This window comes from Parasteatoda tepidariorum, chromosome 7 (genome assembly GCF_982258835.1).
Source record: "Parasteatoda tepidariorum strain Cologne lab strain chromosome 7, Ptep-v5.0, whole genome shotgun sequence".
NCBI classification, from domain to species: domain Eukaryota; kingdom Metazoa; phylum Arthropoda; class Arachnida; order Araneae; family Theridiidae; genus Parasteatoda; species Parasteatoda tepidariorum.
The window spans coordinates 97,496,345-97,512,494 of record NC_141761.1 but is presented as its reverse complement, the minus strand read 5'-3'; the positions used below and the strand labels follow the sequence as shown (position 1 = coordinate 97,512,494).

The following is a 16,150-nucleotide window of genomic DNA, read 5'->3' as shown; positions in this document are numbered from 1 at the left end:
AAGTAAATAACATTTAAAATAATAAATCAAAATGGAAAAGTGCTTAAAGCAGCTAAAACCAAATTTATTTTGTTTAAATTTAGAAATCAGAAATACTATTCCAGCAGAAAATAAATGATTTTTTTTAAAGATATGTGTGTTAGCTAGATAGCACTGCATCAGGGGACACACTGTCTGCCAACACACAGAAGCCTTTCTGTCGTCAGTGGTAATACCAAAAACTGACAATGCCCCTAGGCCCCATAATGAATAAACAAATAAGAAAAAGCAATCAGAAAAATTTAAATGTGAATGCAAAGACAAATTAATGACAGACGAACACAATTTAAAAGTACACAGAGTAAGAACTAATAATGAAACACTCACGTATTAGAAAAATAAAGATAAAGTTACAGTTAGAATAACCAAATCAAAATAAAATATAAATTGCTATATCATTAAAAAAAAAACTTTAGAAATAAATCAAGTGCTGGACCCTTTTGAAAAATAAAGCAAAAAAACAATGAGTAAAATTTCTAAAAAAGTGCTGCCATCTATGTATCTACACGCAGACCACTATGAGTTCCGGACATTTTGGCAAAAAAGAAAACAGAAGTATTAAAGAGAAATAAGAGGAAGTATTTCCATCCATCTTTGTTGTGAAGAAAACTCATCCACTCCCTAGTAAAATTTTCAACCGTTTCTTACGCTCATTATTTTGAGCCAGATGTAGTTCCTAGCACAGTATAATTTGGGTATTTAAGTTATTGATACTAAAGAATTATACCTGAATTTGTGTGATCTTAAATTTACTGTGATACGATATCAAACTCGTACTGTATTCCAATAAAAATGTTACCTTATGAGACCAATTTTCGGTCTGTGGAGGAGTAGCCATCTATACGCCACTTTTTCACGCCAACCTGCATTCTTTGGATCTCGCCAAAGTAGTCGAACCTAAAATGGAATCAAGAAAAATAAATAGTTAAAAAAAAAAACGATTACAATTTAAATGGTAGTCTAACAGCAGTAAGAACATTTGATGAATGTTCTAAATGGTAGTCTAACAGCAGTAAGAACATTTGATGAATGCTCTGAATGGTAGTCTAACAGCAGTAAGAACATTTGATGAATGTTCTAAATGGTAGTCTAACAGCAGTAAGAACATTTGATGAATGTTCTAAATGGTAGTCTAACAGCAGTAAGAACATTTGATGAATGTTCTAAATAGTAATGTAACAGCAGTAAGAACATTTAATAAATGTTCTAATTGGTAATCTAACAGCAGTAAGAATATTTGATGAATGTTCTGAATGGTACTCTAACAGCTGTAAGAACATTTGATGAATGTTCTATCATATTAATAAGCCAAAAAATGATATTCTTGCTATATCCGTTATAAAAAGGAAGAAATACAGATTGCTCACTGGCGATTATTATCACAATTATCATCAGCCCATGGGTAACTTATTTTCACAGAAAATACTGCGTAAATTTTCGAAAACTTTTCTTTGCTCTGATTTTTCTAGAATTTTTAGCAACGATATTTACGAAACTTAACAATTAAAAAATTCTCCGGCACTAAATTTTAAAAGTAAATAAATATAAATTTCAAAGAGCCCCTCAAATAAATCAGGCTACAGAGTAAGAAGAGGAAAATAAATAAAAACTTGTGAAAATTTATTTGGTATTTTCGGAAAAAAGCTACATCAACTTTAGTAATTTAAGCATAGAGAATAATTCAGTATATCGGTTGCAAGCTTTGAGAGGAAGTAGGTATTACATAGCACCTCTTGCTATGTAATTCTCATTGTAATGTCATTGTACGCCACTAGGGTAGCTTTCCTATTATGAACTGGCTGTTCGTGCGCATTTAAGCTGATGCTTTTAATTATCAAAATACCTGTATATTGGTTTATTTTAGTTTAAAAACTATTGTCCAAATTTGCATTAAGATTTAAGTGTTTTATCATTTTTTATGAAATTTAAGAAGCTCGCTAATTTAGTTGCTATTTGACTAAAATTTGATAAAATAGTAATTTTTAAAACTATTTGAATGATAATTTTAAAAATAATCAAAAGAAAACATAAAATTAAAGATAAAAATAACTTTTTTCGAACAGCCATCCGTTACTAGAGCTCTAGACTAGAAATTTAGAATAGTAGCCACTGGCTAACAGATTCATAAGAAATAATAGCCACCTTTAGATAGATGTACGTACAGCATCACAGCATCAGGGTTACTGATTTAATATATTATTTTAGGAAAAAATAGATTTATTTTATTTGAATGTTTTTTTTTATTTAAATATTTTTTATTTGAATAATTTTCTTTAAAAATTTTATTATATTTATAATATACTGGAAATGTCTGCGGGTTCGACCCCCTGCCCAGACACCGGATTTTCGGGATGCAGAAAATCCTCAGCGGCCATGTCGTATGATTATGCGGCATGTAAAAGATCCCTAGAGTGCCTTATTGGCTCTTGGCATTTCCGGCAAAATTAAATTCCTAGTGCACTTTAGCATCCAAATAGAGTCTCGGTGCTGCCATCTAGTGTGGCAGAAACTAGACGCCCAAATTAACATGACCAACGGTATCTCACCCATTGTGGTGGTCCTGAAAGAGTGGATACCACCTCTGGAAAACGCACTAGGTCTGCTCATCGGCAAGACCGATTGTGCAGCTCATTGGAAAAAAATTAATAAAATAAACTGGAAATTAATAAATATTTCTTAAAAATATACGTAATTAAAATCATTTAAATAAAACTAAATGCGGTCGATTAAAAATTATAATTAAAATCTTATATATACTTACAAAATATATCAAATTCAATTAGTGAAGGGAAAGAAAACCTACAATTTTCTCTTATATGATTTAGTTTTAATTTACTCTTAAATGATACCATGGATACTGAAATCTGGAGAAAATTTTCTTTCCCCTCTGATCTATGTCTAACTTGTGAAATTGGCCTTACAAGTAGATGGTGCTGCCATCTATCAGAGAGGTCCTGAGAAAAGTCGCAGTTTTTTGCTTTAGCGATTCTCTCTTGAGGAATAACGGCTCTCATAAAGACAAGGTTAATGCAGACTTCAAATGTGTCACAAAATTTTCTGCTATAGGCCACTATCCCCCTCTTGAAATTTTGTCCGATTTTTTGTCTTGTATTCCTTTAGGAATGCATAACTCTTATGAAGTTTAGCTCAAATCCTTATTTTTAAGCTGGACCAAACAGAGAAACTATTGGATTCAAATATAGTGGATTAGGTGGATATAAAAAATCAGAAAAATTTCACCTTACACTATTCTTGAGTCCTTTTAGCTCTGTGTGTTGGAGCAGTACTCTGAATAACAGAACTAAATCTCGTGCACATGTTTGCAGGCGTGCTTGGATAAAAACTTAATTCAAAACAATTTCAAACTTCAGTAAAAGATAAAAAAACAATAATTGACTTCAATGTATATTTGTTCTGGTCATCCTATATATTTAGAATTTAAAACATCCTTGAATACAATTTAATACTTTTTATAAAAAGGATAGGTGTTTCAAGATTATGCGATTTCCACACTTTTCCTTTCTCCATTGCCATGGTTTCGGCAAATCTTGCCTTTTTCTTTATGGCAGTACATTTCAGTAAAAAGTGGTGCGGAGAAAAAAGTAATATTTATCAAAACCACATTAACCCTTTAACGATCGGTTAATTTTCAAGAAAACGGTCATAAAAGTGCCTATTTTTTATCCCTGAAAATTGATTAGTGCTGACATCTAGTTTAAAATAAACTATCTACAATTACCTTAATGTCATGTGCTGCCATCTGGTGTGTAAAATGAGAAATAAAATGTTTTCCGGGCAAAAGGGATGGGAAGGGAATTAGTTATATTCTTATTGGCGCGTTGAATTCACTGAGCATTCCAGCCCGGAAATATCACGGGAGCGAGAAATAGAGAGTGAAACCTCATTCCGTCATTTTCACGGGAGCGAGAAGGAAGGGGTTAACGGATAGTAGGAAAGTACGCGGAAATCGCGTAACCTTGAAAATGATATTAGATTTATAAATAGTACAGGAATGATATTCAATGACATTTTTACTGATGGTACAATGTGTACCTGATTTGGTGTATCACCCGTGTGCCATAAAGCATTCCTCATCATTTGTCCGGGTCCTGTTGCAGAAGTGACTAGTTTGAGTTGGATACCGGGTTCAGCCACAGCACGGAAAGGCATGGCCTGCCAGTAAGTTTGAGTTTTTTTCTTCCACATTACAGAGTAAAAATTGGAGTTGTCTTGATAGCTGAAAAAGAAAAAGAAAATGTCAAAGAGAAACATACATAAAAATGTTTAGATTTCATAAATGTTATTACCTTCTAGAAGGGGTTTAAGCAACACCTCTTAGGCGAGAGAAGGCCTTAGCACGGATCGATTTTGTAATCTGACATAACGAACGTAAACTGCGCAGTGGGGAATAATTAAAAAAATTTCAATACTTTCAGTCTACGAAGCTGCGCAGAAAGGGAAATATGAAAGATATGATTATGTTTGGACTACTAAAGAATCAAATTTCTTGTTTATTGTAACCCGTGCGGAGGCCTTCTCTCTTCCAGGAGGTATTGATTTAAGAAGGGGTATTTTCAGTCTAGTGTTACCAGTTAAAAATAGATAAAGAGTTTATTGTCATGTTATAGCTGTTAAATTTTTATTCTTAAAAACTATGATTAACTCTTTGGTTTCGGAGTTTTCTCTTGTTTGCAGTACAGTTACTACAGCAAAAAGAGGGTGTTTCCACTGAAAAAATAATGCTCAAGGTATTTCTTGACAAAAAGTTTTGTTATATTATGAATGATACCCGAAAACTCCCTAACTCTAATCTGAACTCTTCCCCCTTTTTTAAGAGAAATAAGGGTGATTAGAGAAGGAGAATCTGTTTTATTCAATTCAGCGTAAAAAAAAAATTCATTAGAAAACATGCCTCACGGAATTCATGGAAGGAATTCAATCCTCCTCCTCAAATCCCTCCCCTTTCCCTCAATAAAAGGGAGAATCGTAAAGAGGAGAGGTTTAGATATAATTTAACTTTCTGTTAAAAAAAAAACATTCTGTGTATTAAATTTTCCTGAGAAAAAGTCAAATTTTCCTGAGAAAAAAAATCATTTCTTGAGAAAAGTATTATTAATAGAGCAAGCGATTCTGCGCTTTCTATCTTGATTATTATTATTATTATTACTTTTTTTGTGTGTTATAACCTCTACAGTTATGTATACTAACACCGTCCAGAACAGAGAGACTACCTTCGCACGGGTTATCATAAACGATAAATTCAATCTTTTAGTACTCCGAGGGTTTTGGCTTTTTTTTTTAAATTTCTTCTCCTCTGCGCAGTTTATGTTTGCTACTTGACAACTGAAAACACCTGCGAGAAGGCCTTCTCATTTTTAGGAGATGTTGTTTATACACAGTCCACGCGCACAATATAGAACTTTGGAGGACATAGTTTTTTTTAAAAAATTTCAGTTGAAACTTATTACCAAAATTAATGGGGCATAGTTGGTGTCACTAATATTGAGACGAATTTTTACGTTTCTCTTAAACAAATTAACACCATTTTCCAATTTCTTTTTAACGCATAGCTAGATTTTTTATTTCAATGTGTACATATTACCAAAATGAATTAAACCTCATAAGCCAATAATAATATGGTGATCTTTGACACATAATTCTTTTTTAAATTAAATCATTACGTAATAACAAATTTAATCAAGCATCATTGGCATCAATAAGAGTTTGCCGATCTTTTACGTTTCTCTTATATGAGTTAGTACTATTTCTCTATTAGTTTTGTCTTTCAGAACATTTTTTTTATAATATATTTATTTCTATTTGTTGATTTTAAATTATTCAGTTTTATAGATTCACGTTTTTAAAGCATAGATAAGAACAAACTAGACACAACTATAACAAAATAAACACTCAGTTTCTAATGACTTTAGGAATACTAATTTGGTGACGTAATCCGCCAATGTTATCAGACTAATACTGATCGTCGATTTTATCTGACATAATGAAATAGAAATAATAGAACGTGCAAAAAACACTTTTTTAATGAGAGCTATAAGCTAGCAAATATCACTGTTATCTTTAAAATATTTTAAAGACCCGAAAATCGTCTGCAGTTGCATTTTTATCAATGGCGTTCTTAGAAGGGAAAGAACTTTCATACTGCTCTTCCGAAGGAACTAATTGAAAATTTCGAACGGATTTTAGAAATGGGTACTAAATTTTCCCCTAGCAGCCTCTATCTAAATTTAATGATAGAACAAACGGCTCTGGAGTTATACGAGAAAGAGTTTTTTTCAAATAAAATGAATGAAAAAAAAATAAATAATAAAAAATACATAAATAAATAAAAATAAATGAATAAAAATAAATTTAAAAAATAAAATAAAAATGAAGTAAATAAAATAAAAGTAGCTGTATATAAATATCTGAGCACGACATATTACCTTTATCATTCATAGTTATACTTTTTAACGTATGAATAATTATTCGAAATTAACGTTAATTATTAATTCTTCATTATATGGTTACTATAATAAAATATGCTTATAGCTAGACTATACTTGAATTAGTTTTTTACTATACCGAAATATTTAGTTAATGTAGTCGTATATAGTCGTAGTATATGCAGCCGCATTTATGTTTTATGAGTTATGTTTTTAGCCACGAACTTTACGGTCATTTTGGTAAGTAGTATCATTTTCATAAAAGGAAATCATCTCCCTTATCTCTAGCAAAACTAACAGATCAAATGCACAAGAGAGATATATTCTACTCATTTCATACAAATGCATTCCAGTCAATGGCCAAAAGTTAAACATCTTTTTCATTTATAATCGTTAACCATTAATAACAGTGGGACAGACGTGCATTAACATAATTGTGGTTTATGAACTCTGGTATAGATAATCTGCATTGTTAATAATTCAAGAAAAACCATCAACTTAACTAAAACGAGCATATAATATGATTTCATCTTATCTAAAAATGACCTTCTGCGAAATGTGAAGGCACTAATTGCAATCTACCATCTTTACTATCTATTTTAATAAAATATGATACAATTTATTTAAAATATAGCACTTCTTTTATGACAGTATATATATATATATATATATATATATAAAATTAAAAGAATATATACAGTCAAACCCCGCTATAGTGAACTCAGGATATAGTAGACGAAATATTCTGTCCCGTGCCTTGCGATGCACGTATAATGTTATTTTTTGTGGATATAGTGAACCAAAAAAGTGAGGAAGTTGGATATAATGAACTTTTTTCTGTCTTCGACTGATTTTTTTCTTTATTTTTTTTTTGTAATAATTTTGAAATTTCTACTTCAAAATAAATAAAATACATATACCAATGTTTAAAACCTTCTACAGAGGGGAATGTAGTGATAAGCATTTTTTCCTGTTTGCTTCTTTTATCTCACTTTCCAATCCATAAACAAACCAAGCAGATGCCTGGCAGATGATCCACCTGTAAGGTGTCAGTGAGATCAATCTGCATTTTCTGTCAGAGGGAATGAGTAATTATTCGTTATTGGTCAAAGTTTTGGACACTAATATGTGTTGATAAGGCCCTCATTTCAACTCCTTTTTGCTCTCAGTTCAGTTAAAAAAAAGTCTGCAAACAAGTGTCTCAAATTTAACTATGGAGACCAGTAAACGCAAAAGGTTCTCCATTTATGATAAAATGGGTATAGTCAGAAAAATTGAAAATGGATGCAATCAAATTGATATTTGAAGGGAATATAAATTATTCAAATCTTGAGTTTGTAACATATGGAAAAATAGACAATTAATAATTTCTGTTCATAAAAAAAAATCTAGAAGGCAGAAAAAAGTTGAAAAAAATCAGATCTCAAGGATGTTGAAGAAGCATTGCTGAAGTATTTCACCATTCGAAGAAGCCGCAATCTTCCACTATCTGGACAAATGACGATAAATGTATTAAGCGATTTCATGAAACTAATATTATGTGCTCGAATGGCAGGTTAGACAGGTTTAAAAAGCGGAATAACAGAAATTCAGGAAAAATTATCTGAGAGTCAGGAAGTGTTTCCATATCTGATGTTGAGGATTGCTCATCAGCTAAAAACTACAAATTATAATTATAAATTTATAATAATTATAAATTTTCTTTGCACGCAAGACGAAGAATAATGAAAAATAACACATTTTTTGCTACTACATAATATTTTTCAGTCATTTATTTGAATAATGTGTAATAAAAGGGAGTAGTTTGGGAACCATTAGTTAAATTACCTACGTAACGGATATAGTGAACTCCCGGTTATAGTGAACAAAAATTTCGATCCTTTGAAGGTTCACTATAGCGGGGTTTGACTATATATATTTTTTTAATATCTATTTTTTGCTTGATAAGTTTTATTTCACATTTTTTTAATATGTTTTATTATCTATTTTTTTGCTTAATACGTTTTATTTTGCATTTTTTGCTTAATATGTACAATTTTCGCATAGATTTTTTGGGCGCTCCTCACACTATTGTCTTGATATATTTTGCTTTGCCTACATTAATACAAGGTTAGAAAGCAGTCTTTTTGCCGATGACGAGATTATATCTTTCCTTATTTTGTTTTCTGGTTTTTTAAATTTTTTAAAAAATGGTTTATGTATTAATAATTTTTCTTTTCTTTAAAAAATTTATATATTTTTTCCAAGTCTTCTTCGATATTTTTAACTTTATTTTTTTAGTAAATATATGTATATACACTGTATAATGCTTTTTTATTAACAATTATTATAGTGAAATAAACCACTTAACATCGGATATTGCATGTTAATCTTATAAACAGCAATGATAATGTAAAACCATATGAAGTAGTAACTTTTTGAAAATAAGATGGTAGCTAACAAAAGAATTACGATACATATTATAATACCCGTAAATAAAATATCCCTTTTCTTCAAAAAAGTAATTTTCATATTATTAATTTTCATATTATTTATTTTTATATTACTAATTTTCATATTACTGTGTTATTTAAAAGTAAGGGAATTAAAACAAGTAAAAGAAACTATTCCAAAAATAGACCCTGAAAAGATTTATCTTTAAACAATTACAGTTCTTACGACTGACTCAAGGTGCTTTAGTATACATTCCTTTTTTCTTTTTTTTTTCGTCAGATGTGTTTGGTTTTGTTCTTTTAACTTTGAATTTAGTATGTCATTTTACAAAAGATCAAAGTCACTAACTTATAAATCGTAATTCATAAATTTAAAAGTTTAGAATATGTAATGCTAAATGGCACTTTAAAAAAAATAAAGTTCTTTACAAATACTAATTTTTATTAAATCTAGTTAAAAATTATTCCTAAACTTGTAGGTACTGATTCGCTAGATATTATATAAATCAGAATATATTAAATTTTATGGATTTAAAAATTTGGACCAAAAATTAGTTTATGAATAAAACAAAAATGCAGTCTGGCAGTTTTCGGTAATAGTTAACAACAGTTATAAAAGATAAACTGTAATTTAAACATACAACTAGTAGAAATAATTGAGTTTTAAAATTTCTATAGCTACCTATGCAATGAAATAAATTTCTTTATAACTAAAAAAGAATTAGTGCTATAAAGTAGATAGCAATAACCATAAATATATGCACTAATTTAATATTCGATCAATGAAAATTAGGTAGATATAATTTAAAAGATTATTTCGAACATTTTCGAAAACAATAAATTTCCTAATAAAATTAATATGATAATATTAATTAAGAAAAGCGTTAAAACACTTTCATTTTCCAAAAAAATATTAATTGAATATGCATTAATAGCGCAATAAATTTCATTTTACAATGCTTTTTGCCTTAAGTTTAAAAGCACAAAAAATTATTTAGTGAAAATAAATCAAAACAAATTAGCCTAAATGTTAAATTTATAAAAATGGGGGAAATAATAGTTTAATTTTTTATTTCTTTTCAAAAATTGATGTTGTTAAATATTCATGTATTCATTTCCATACTTGTCTTAACGTTCTTTTAGGAATAATTTATTAAATAAAAGCGTGAAAAGTTTAAAAATCGCTTCTGTAATGAGCTGTGAATAAATAAATAATCAGTTTTATTATTTTTATCTTTTCAAGTGTATTCTATCCGAAATTCTAATTAAGGGATTTAAATTACAAATATCGGATTTTAATGATTTATTACGTTAATTAATTACTCTGCATTACGTAAGGCAATAAATTTGATAAATATCATTAATTTTAACGTATTTTACAAAGAATGCTCTTATTTTATGTTTATCTCAACTTGTTTCAGTTGTAATTTTTCAGGGTTGAGAGCGTGTCTAATACGTCATATAACAATACCAAAAAAGTATGGAAACTATAAAATATGTTCAAAATCAAACACGGGTTCAAAATTCTGAAAATACACGTGTGAATTCGAACGATGCATTACATAATACCAAACGCAAACCCCAAACCTCATCCCCTAAGGAAACTGCAAATTTTTTAAAATTTCTAATCTCATTAATGTGTTGACTGTTTATAATAAAATAAATAAAGTAAAATAAGACAAAGATATATATAATAAAATAAAATAAAACAAAATCTTTAACAGAGGTACGGTCCGCTTCAAACAAGGTGACCCAGTTTTATGTCCCAGCGATGACTGGTCGATAATACCTCAGTAGAAGAAGGATCATGGATTAAAATCCTCTTTCTGTCTGGCTGACTATAATAGGATTTTATGGCTTTCCTTTCTGTGTAATGCAGATGTGGGTAAGTTGATCAAAAAGTCCTTCGCAGAGGCTTCTTTGATCCAGAAGTTCTTTTGTCTTCTGGTTTGGGTTCAAAATTACTAGGCTACGAAACATTGATAGCCATAAACCCAAAAACGGGTCGGCTGTTTAAAGTTTGTAATAAAATAAAATTATAAATAGGAACTAAATTTTTCAGTGTAGATTTGGACAAACCAAGAATATGTTCATCAATTTGGCAGACAGATTTTTATGTCTTTAATTCACAGATGGAGCTGTAATCCACAAAATGAATAAGGGGTATAAACCATAAATATCGAGGTATTCATATTAGATCAAAAAATTAAAATAAACATGTGTGATATTTTTTTAAACTATCTAATAGCATTAAATTCAGCCCCCACCAAACTATACTTAAGTTTCAGGCTTAGTTTTAGCTTAGTGTCATAACTAAAATGCAACTGGTGATTACTTGAAAATCCGAATCAGTGTAATAAAAAATCAAATATTCTATTTGAGATATAGAAGTACCCCCAGGAGATAAATCAATTTGGTGGGGAATTGAGTTTTATATAAAATTTTAGAATATTTTATGCTGGTAATTATAGATATATTTCCTCTTAATTTTTTTTATTCTATACGTATTTTTCTAGATAAGTGAACTTTTTGGACAACACTTACATTAATTATGTAATATTAGTTTAATGATACACTAATTATTAGAATATTAATTAAATAATTCATATCCTATTATTGTAATATTAATTCAATAAAACACCATTTATTTTTTAATTATTAATTTAATGGTATTTCACATATTATTAATTCAAATTTAGCAATACGATTTTGATATTTTGATTGACTGATTTGATTATTGATTATTTTGATAATTATTTTTCTTTAAATACACTATAACCCCGGTTTAATGTTGTTCGTTTCGAACGTTATCCCGCTTCCTACGTCATTTTCTGCTGGTCGGTGAAAATTGCCCATACCGATAATGTTAAATTTTGTCTGATTATACGTTTTCCTTTTAAAAAATGATCCCACTCTAGACGTTTTTTTAACAGATTAAAATCAATTTTTCTCTACAGAGCTCGCACAAACTTTTCTGAGTTTTATTTTTTTTTATTTTAAAAGGATAATTGTTTATTAGGGTTTAATGAAGCTACTCGGTATCCAACGGGAACATTGGCTCTTTGGAATATTATTGCATGTCTGAAGATTTTCGATGACACGTTTATAGACTGCATCGCACATCCCATTACTTCTTAATTCTTTCAATATCTGATTTAATGCTTACTTCCGATGATAGCGATAAAAATGATGGAAGATGAGCAAAAAATGTCGGAGGATATACCTACATCTGGTCAAGAGTTTGAAAGCATAAAAACATCGCGAATGTAAACCAAAGCAAACTTGCAAACAGTACCAAATATTGAGAGGGATGATATTATTGACATTGCATCTAAAAGTAAAAAACATGTACAGATTGCACATTTTTTCTAGTAGTTCCCCTCGTGAATGTTAACTTTTAAAAAATAAACTTAGATTTTTTTAAACCCCGAATTTACGTTATCCCGTATCCTACGTTTTTTTTAAGGTAGCATGACGATAAACGTAAAATCGGCGTTCCACTGTAGATATCCATGAGATATAGATTTCTGAAATTTCAAACTTGCCTGAAAACAAATCCTACGTAATCGTCGTCAATTTCTGTATCCACGAAGAAAGTACCTTCAAAATCTACTCCACCAAAAGCATGAAATCCTACAAATGAAAAAAAGAAATTTGATGAAAATGCTTAAATCTACGTTACGTTATATTTATGAACTTGATTCACGTTATATTTATGAACTTGAACACTCAGTAAGAGAATGGTGTTTCAAAACGATTCAGATAATTAAGTAAAAATGGAAAAAATAGGTGTGGAAAGTGTGTTACTTTATCACAGCTCTTAATATGCGGTAATTGTTAAATATGAAGCTGAAAAGTATGCATATAGGGAGTCATAAACCAAACATTTAAGCGAGGAAGAAACAAAAACGCAATTGAAATCTGTTAAATCACTTATGGGGATGGCGAGGTAAAAAATCATCAAAATCAATTTGATAGTAGATAGAAACTTTTTCTAAAATTTCTAATAATTGCCTTTCAATATCTCTTCGTTTTCTCTGACTATCGAAAAGGTTTTATCAGTTGGATACTTGCAAGTGACGTCATCGTTGATAAATCTTACCATTTGTTCATTCTAAGACCAACCAAGTTCGACATACACGCGTGACGTCGTTTACAAGTATCCAATTAAATCTGATTTAAATCGCATGTGTAAGCATGATAACTTCACTTCTTCTCGAGTTAACTTCACTTCCTCTCAAGTACTCAATTGTATTCGACATTGGATTAAATTCCTATGATCTAATTTGAATGTTTGATGAAACTGAAAAGAATTGTAAAACGATAATTAGAAATGAATTTTGTTCTAGATTGTTAGTTAAGTATAATTATTCTAGAAACATATATATTTTAAATTTTCCGCTACATTTGAGGCATCATTAGTGTCGATATCTACCAAAACTCCATTACAAGAGACAAATAAAACCTTTATCTAACCTCTTCATTACTTCGATCCACATATGTGGGCCTTCTTTTCTTAATAATGGTTTCTAAAAACACGCTATAAGAAAATTTATAGTTTTACCTTCACTGAAACATTCGTGGACGTATAAGCTTTCTGGGGATTCTTATAAATACAGAACATCTAAATTATTTGGGTAGAATTCTTAACAGAACATTAAACTGAAATGGTTTTGGAAAAATGACGCTAAATCCACGTGGTCGAAACTGAAGTAATTTTAAATATTATATTCTTGAGTTATTCTGAAAATATTTTTTTCCTTTCGACTTAGTAGTTCTGCGAACTATGTAAAGCTTTTAAAGTTATATTTACTTAATATTTAAAAATAATAAAGTGAAGAACAAGCAGGTTCAATGTACCTTGGGTTTGAAAGGCGAAATTTATGACAGCGTAGTAGTCAAGTGAAATCTCATAGTATTATGAGTATCAAATTTGATATTTAGTAATATTTTTATGCGTATTTTAATTAATTGTTTTATATTAAGGTACATGCGAACATTTAATAACTTAAACTTTTCGTATTTTTTCTCTCTATAATTTTGAAACTTTATCGCCTAGAATTAAGTAATTTTTTATAATTAATTATCGATTCTTTTTATTAATTATTTGTTTTGCTTGGTTTAGATAATTAAAATAGTTTTGAAATTGAGACTAAATGCAGTATTATATTGTACTTATATGAAAAAAAATTTTTCCAATGCCCACCTGTGTTAAAATTTTTTCGTCAGTTCAGGCATTTACAGGGCTGTTTTTTTGGTCCCTCTTTCAGGGGCACCATATTAGGTGGGCCAACGTTGCTCCCACAGTTAGAACAGATAGTACAGAGAAGGAAAGAACATCCATGCCTTGCCCGGGATTCGAACCCAGAACCTTTCTGATGCAAGGGCAGTTCCCTAATCCCTACGCAGGCTGGTCGGTGTACTTATATAAAAATAAAATAAAGAAAAAAATAAGGCAAAATTACTCATAATTACGCAGTTGGGAAGTAATCCTGTCGTAATTTGTTGGCATTTTAGTATTTGGAAACATTTTCCCATCCTCTGAAACTTCATGGCTTACTAGATTTACCTGCACTGCAATGTCTAGGTTTACCTGCACTTATGGTATAAAGAACTGGCTAAAATCCATTTTCCAAAAATAATGTTACGGAACGAAAAATCTGATATTCCGTAACTTCTATAATAACAATTAAATTTCCGTAAATCACTGCTTCATCTTAATTAAATAATTGTTACCGTGAAAAATATGGTATAATTTTACGGTAAAAATTAATTTCGCAGATGATGCATCCAAACTGCCGGTACTTTATACCGTAATTTGATCTCAAATTTTTTACAGTGCTTTACTCACTTTTTTAACACTTTAAAATTTAAAATTACTAATGTCATTAAAGGAGAATTTGCCATGAAGGTATGTAACGTTCTCTTAAGAGTTGGATTACATGCAAAATTTTTTCCTTTGTTTGAATAGCCTTCTACTCGTCTGGATTGCTATTTGAGATGAAAATCCAATGAAGGAACAGAGCAGATTTTTTTAACAATGGATTAGGATTTTTTTACAGTGGACTAGGAATTTTTTAACAATGGTTTATGTTTTTCTAATAATGGATAAGGATTTTTTACCAGTGTTAAATTTACTTTTTACACAGTAAATGTAATTAAAAACGTTATAATGCGCTTACCAACGGCCAATCCAGGATCACTATTCATGGTCTGTACAATTTCTGCACCCTAAAGAACAAGAAAGGTAGTTCAACTAATGAATTAAAAAAGGAGTTTCTATGAAATCAAAAGTGAAATTTAATTCTCACCTGGTTATAGATGACCCAGTGTGGATCAATCTGAGAGTCACCTTCAGGATCTAAAACAACAGTCTGATACGCTCTGAAATCTGTAGCATAGACCATTCTGTTGTCTGGACACACATCTTCGTCATCGTTTTTTCCATCACCATCAAAATCAAACCTACAAGCGTCACCCACTCCCGTTCCTGAATAAAATATTAAAACAAGGTTATACGGTAGAGCTTCCATAACCCGGAGAGATAGAGATCAAACCCGATCCGGATAACAACAAATCCGGATGGTTCGACAACTTTAAAAAATGGCTATGAGAATGTTTTTAACAAACTTTTCTTCTCACTTTTTCCAGTATTATAATTGGCGATTGTAGTAGTGCCTATTATTGCATATTGAAAATGGCAAACCTACCAGCGTCACCTACTCCGTTCCTGAGTAAAATATTAAAACAATATAGCTTCGATTATCCAGAGAAACAAATCAACCTCAATCCGAATAACGAAAAATCCTGATAGATTGACAACTTTTAAAAAACGGCTATGAAAATATTTTTAACAAACTTTTCTTATAATTGGCAATTGTAGTAATGCCTATTATTGCATATTGCAAATAGCGTGTTTAAAAGGTTTAGTTTTTTTTAAAAATTGATTAGAAACCTTCCCTTTATTAGAAATTACTTGCCATCCACCTTGAGACTAGGCGGAAAGAACGCGAGGTTCCTTTTAAAGTCGCCAGAGGGATAATTGAAGCCATTTTTAAATCCCTCTCAAATAGTCTGAAAGTTAAAATTAAAAAAAAAAATCCTTTTCTCGATTTTATTTTGAAGATGGTCGGATGAAAACTCAGGATCATTGAACAATCCGGATAATTGGACAATCCGGTAAATCAGTGCTCGGATAATCTGCGTTCTACTGTACTTTTTTCATGCTGAAACTTA

At 30.1% G+C, this 16,150-nt stretch overlaps 1 protein-coding gene across 1 annotated transcript in view; it reads right to left on the bottom strand.

The window, feature by feature from the left end:
• Positions 1–16,150, bottom strand: part of LOC107456330 (cartilage oligomeric matrix protein) — a 106,357-nt gene that overhangs the window by 14,370 nt on the left and 75,837 nt on the right. The window contains exons 19-23 of the mRNA XM_087168317.1: positions 15,226–15,404; positions 15,097–15,145; positions 12,460–12,547; positions 4,093–4,276; positions 839–936 (exon numbers count right to left, since the gene is read on the bottom strand). Of these exons, the coding sequence (XP_087024443.1) occupies positions 839–936; positions 4,093–4,276; positions 12,460–12,547; positions 15,097–15,145; positions 15,226–15,404 (598 nt within the window). The remainder of the gene's footprint in view (positions 1–838; positions 937–4,092; positions 4,277–12,459; positions 12,548–15,096; positions 15,146–15,225; positions 15,405–16,150) is intronic.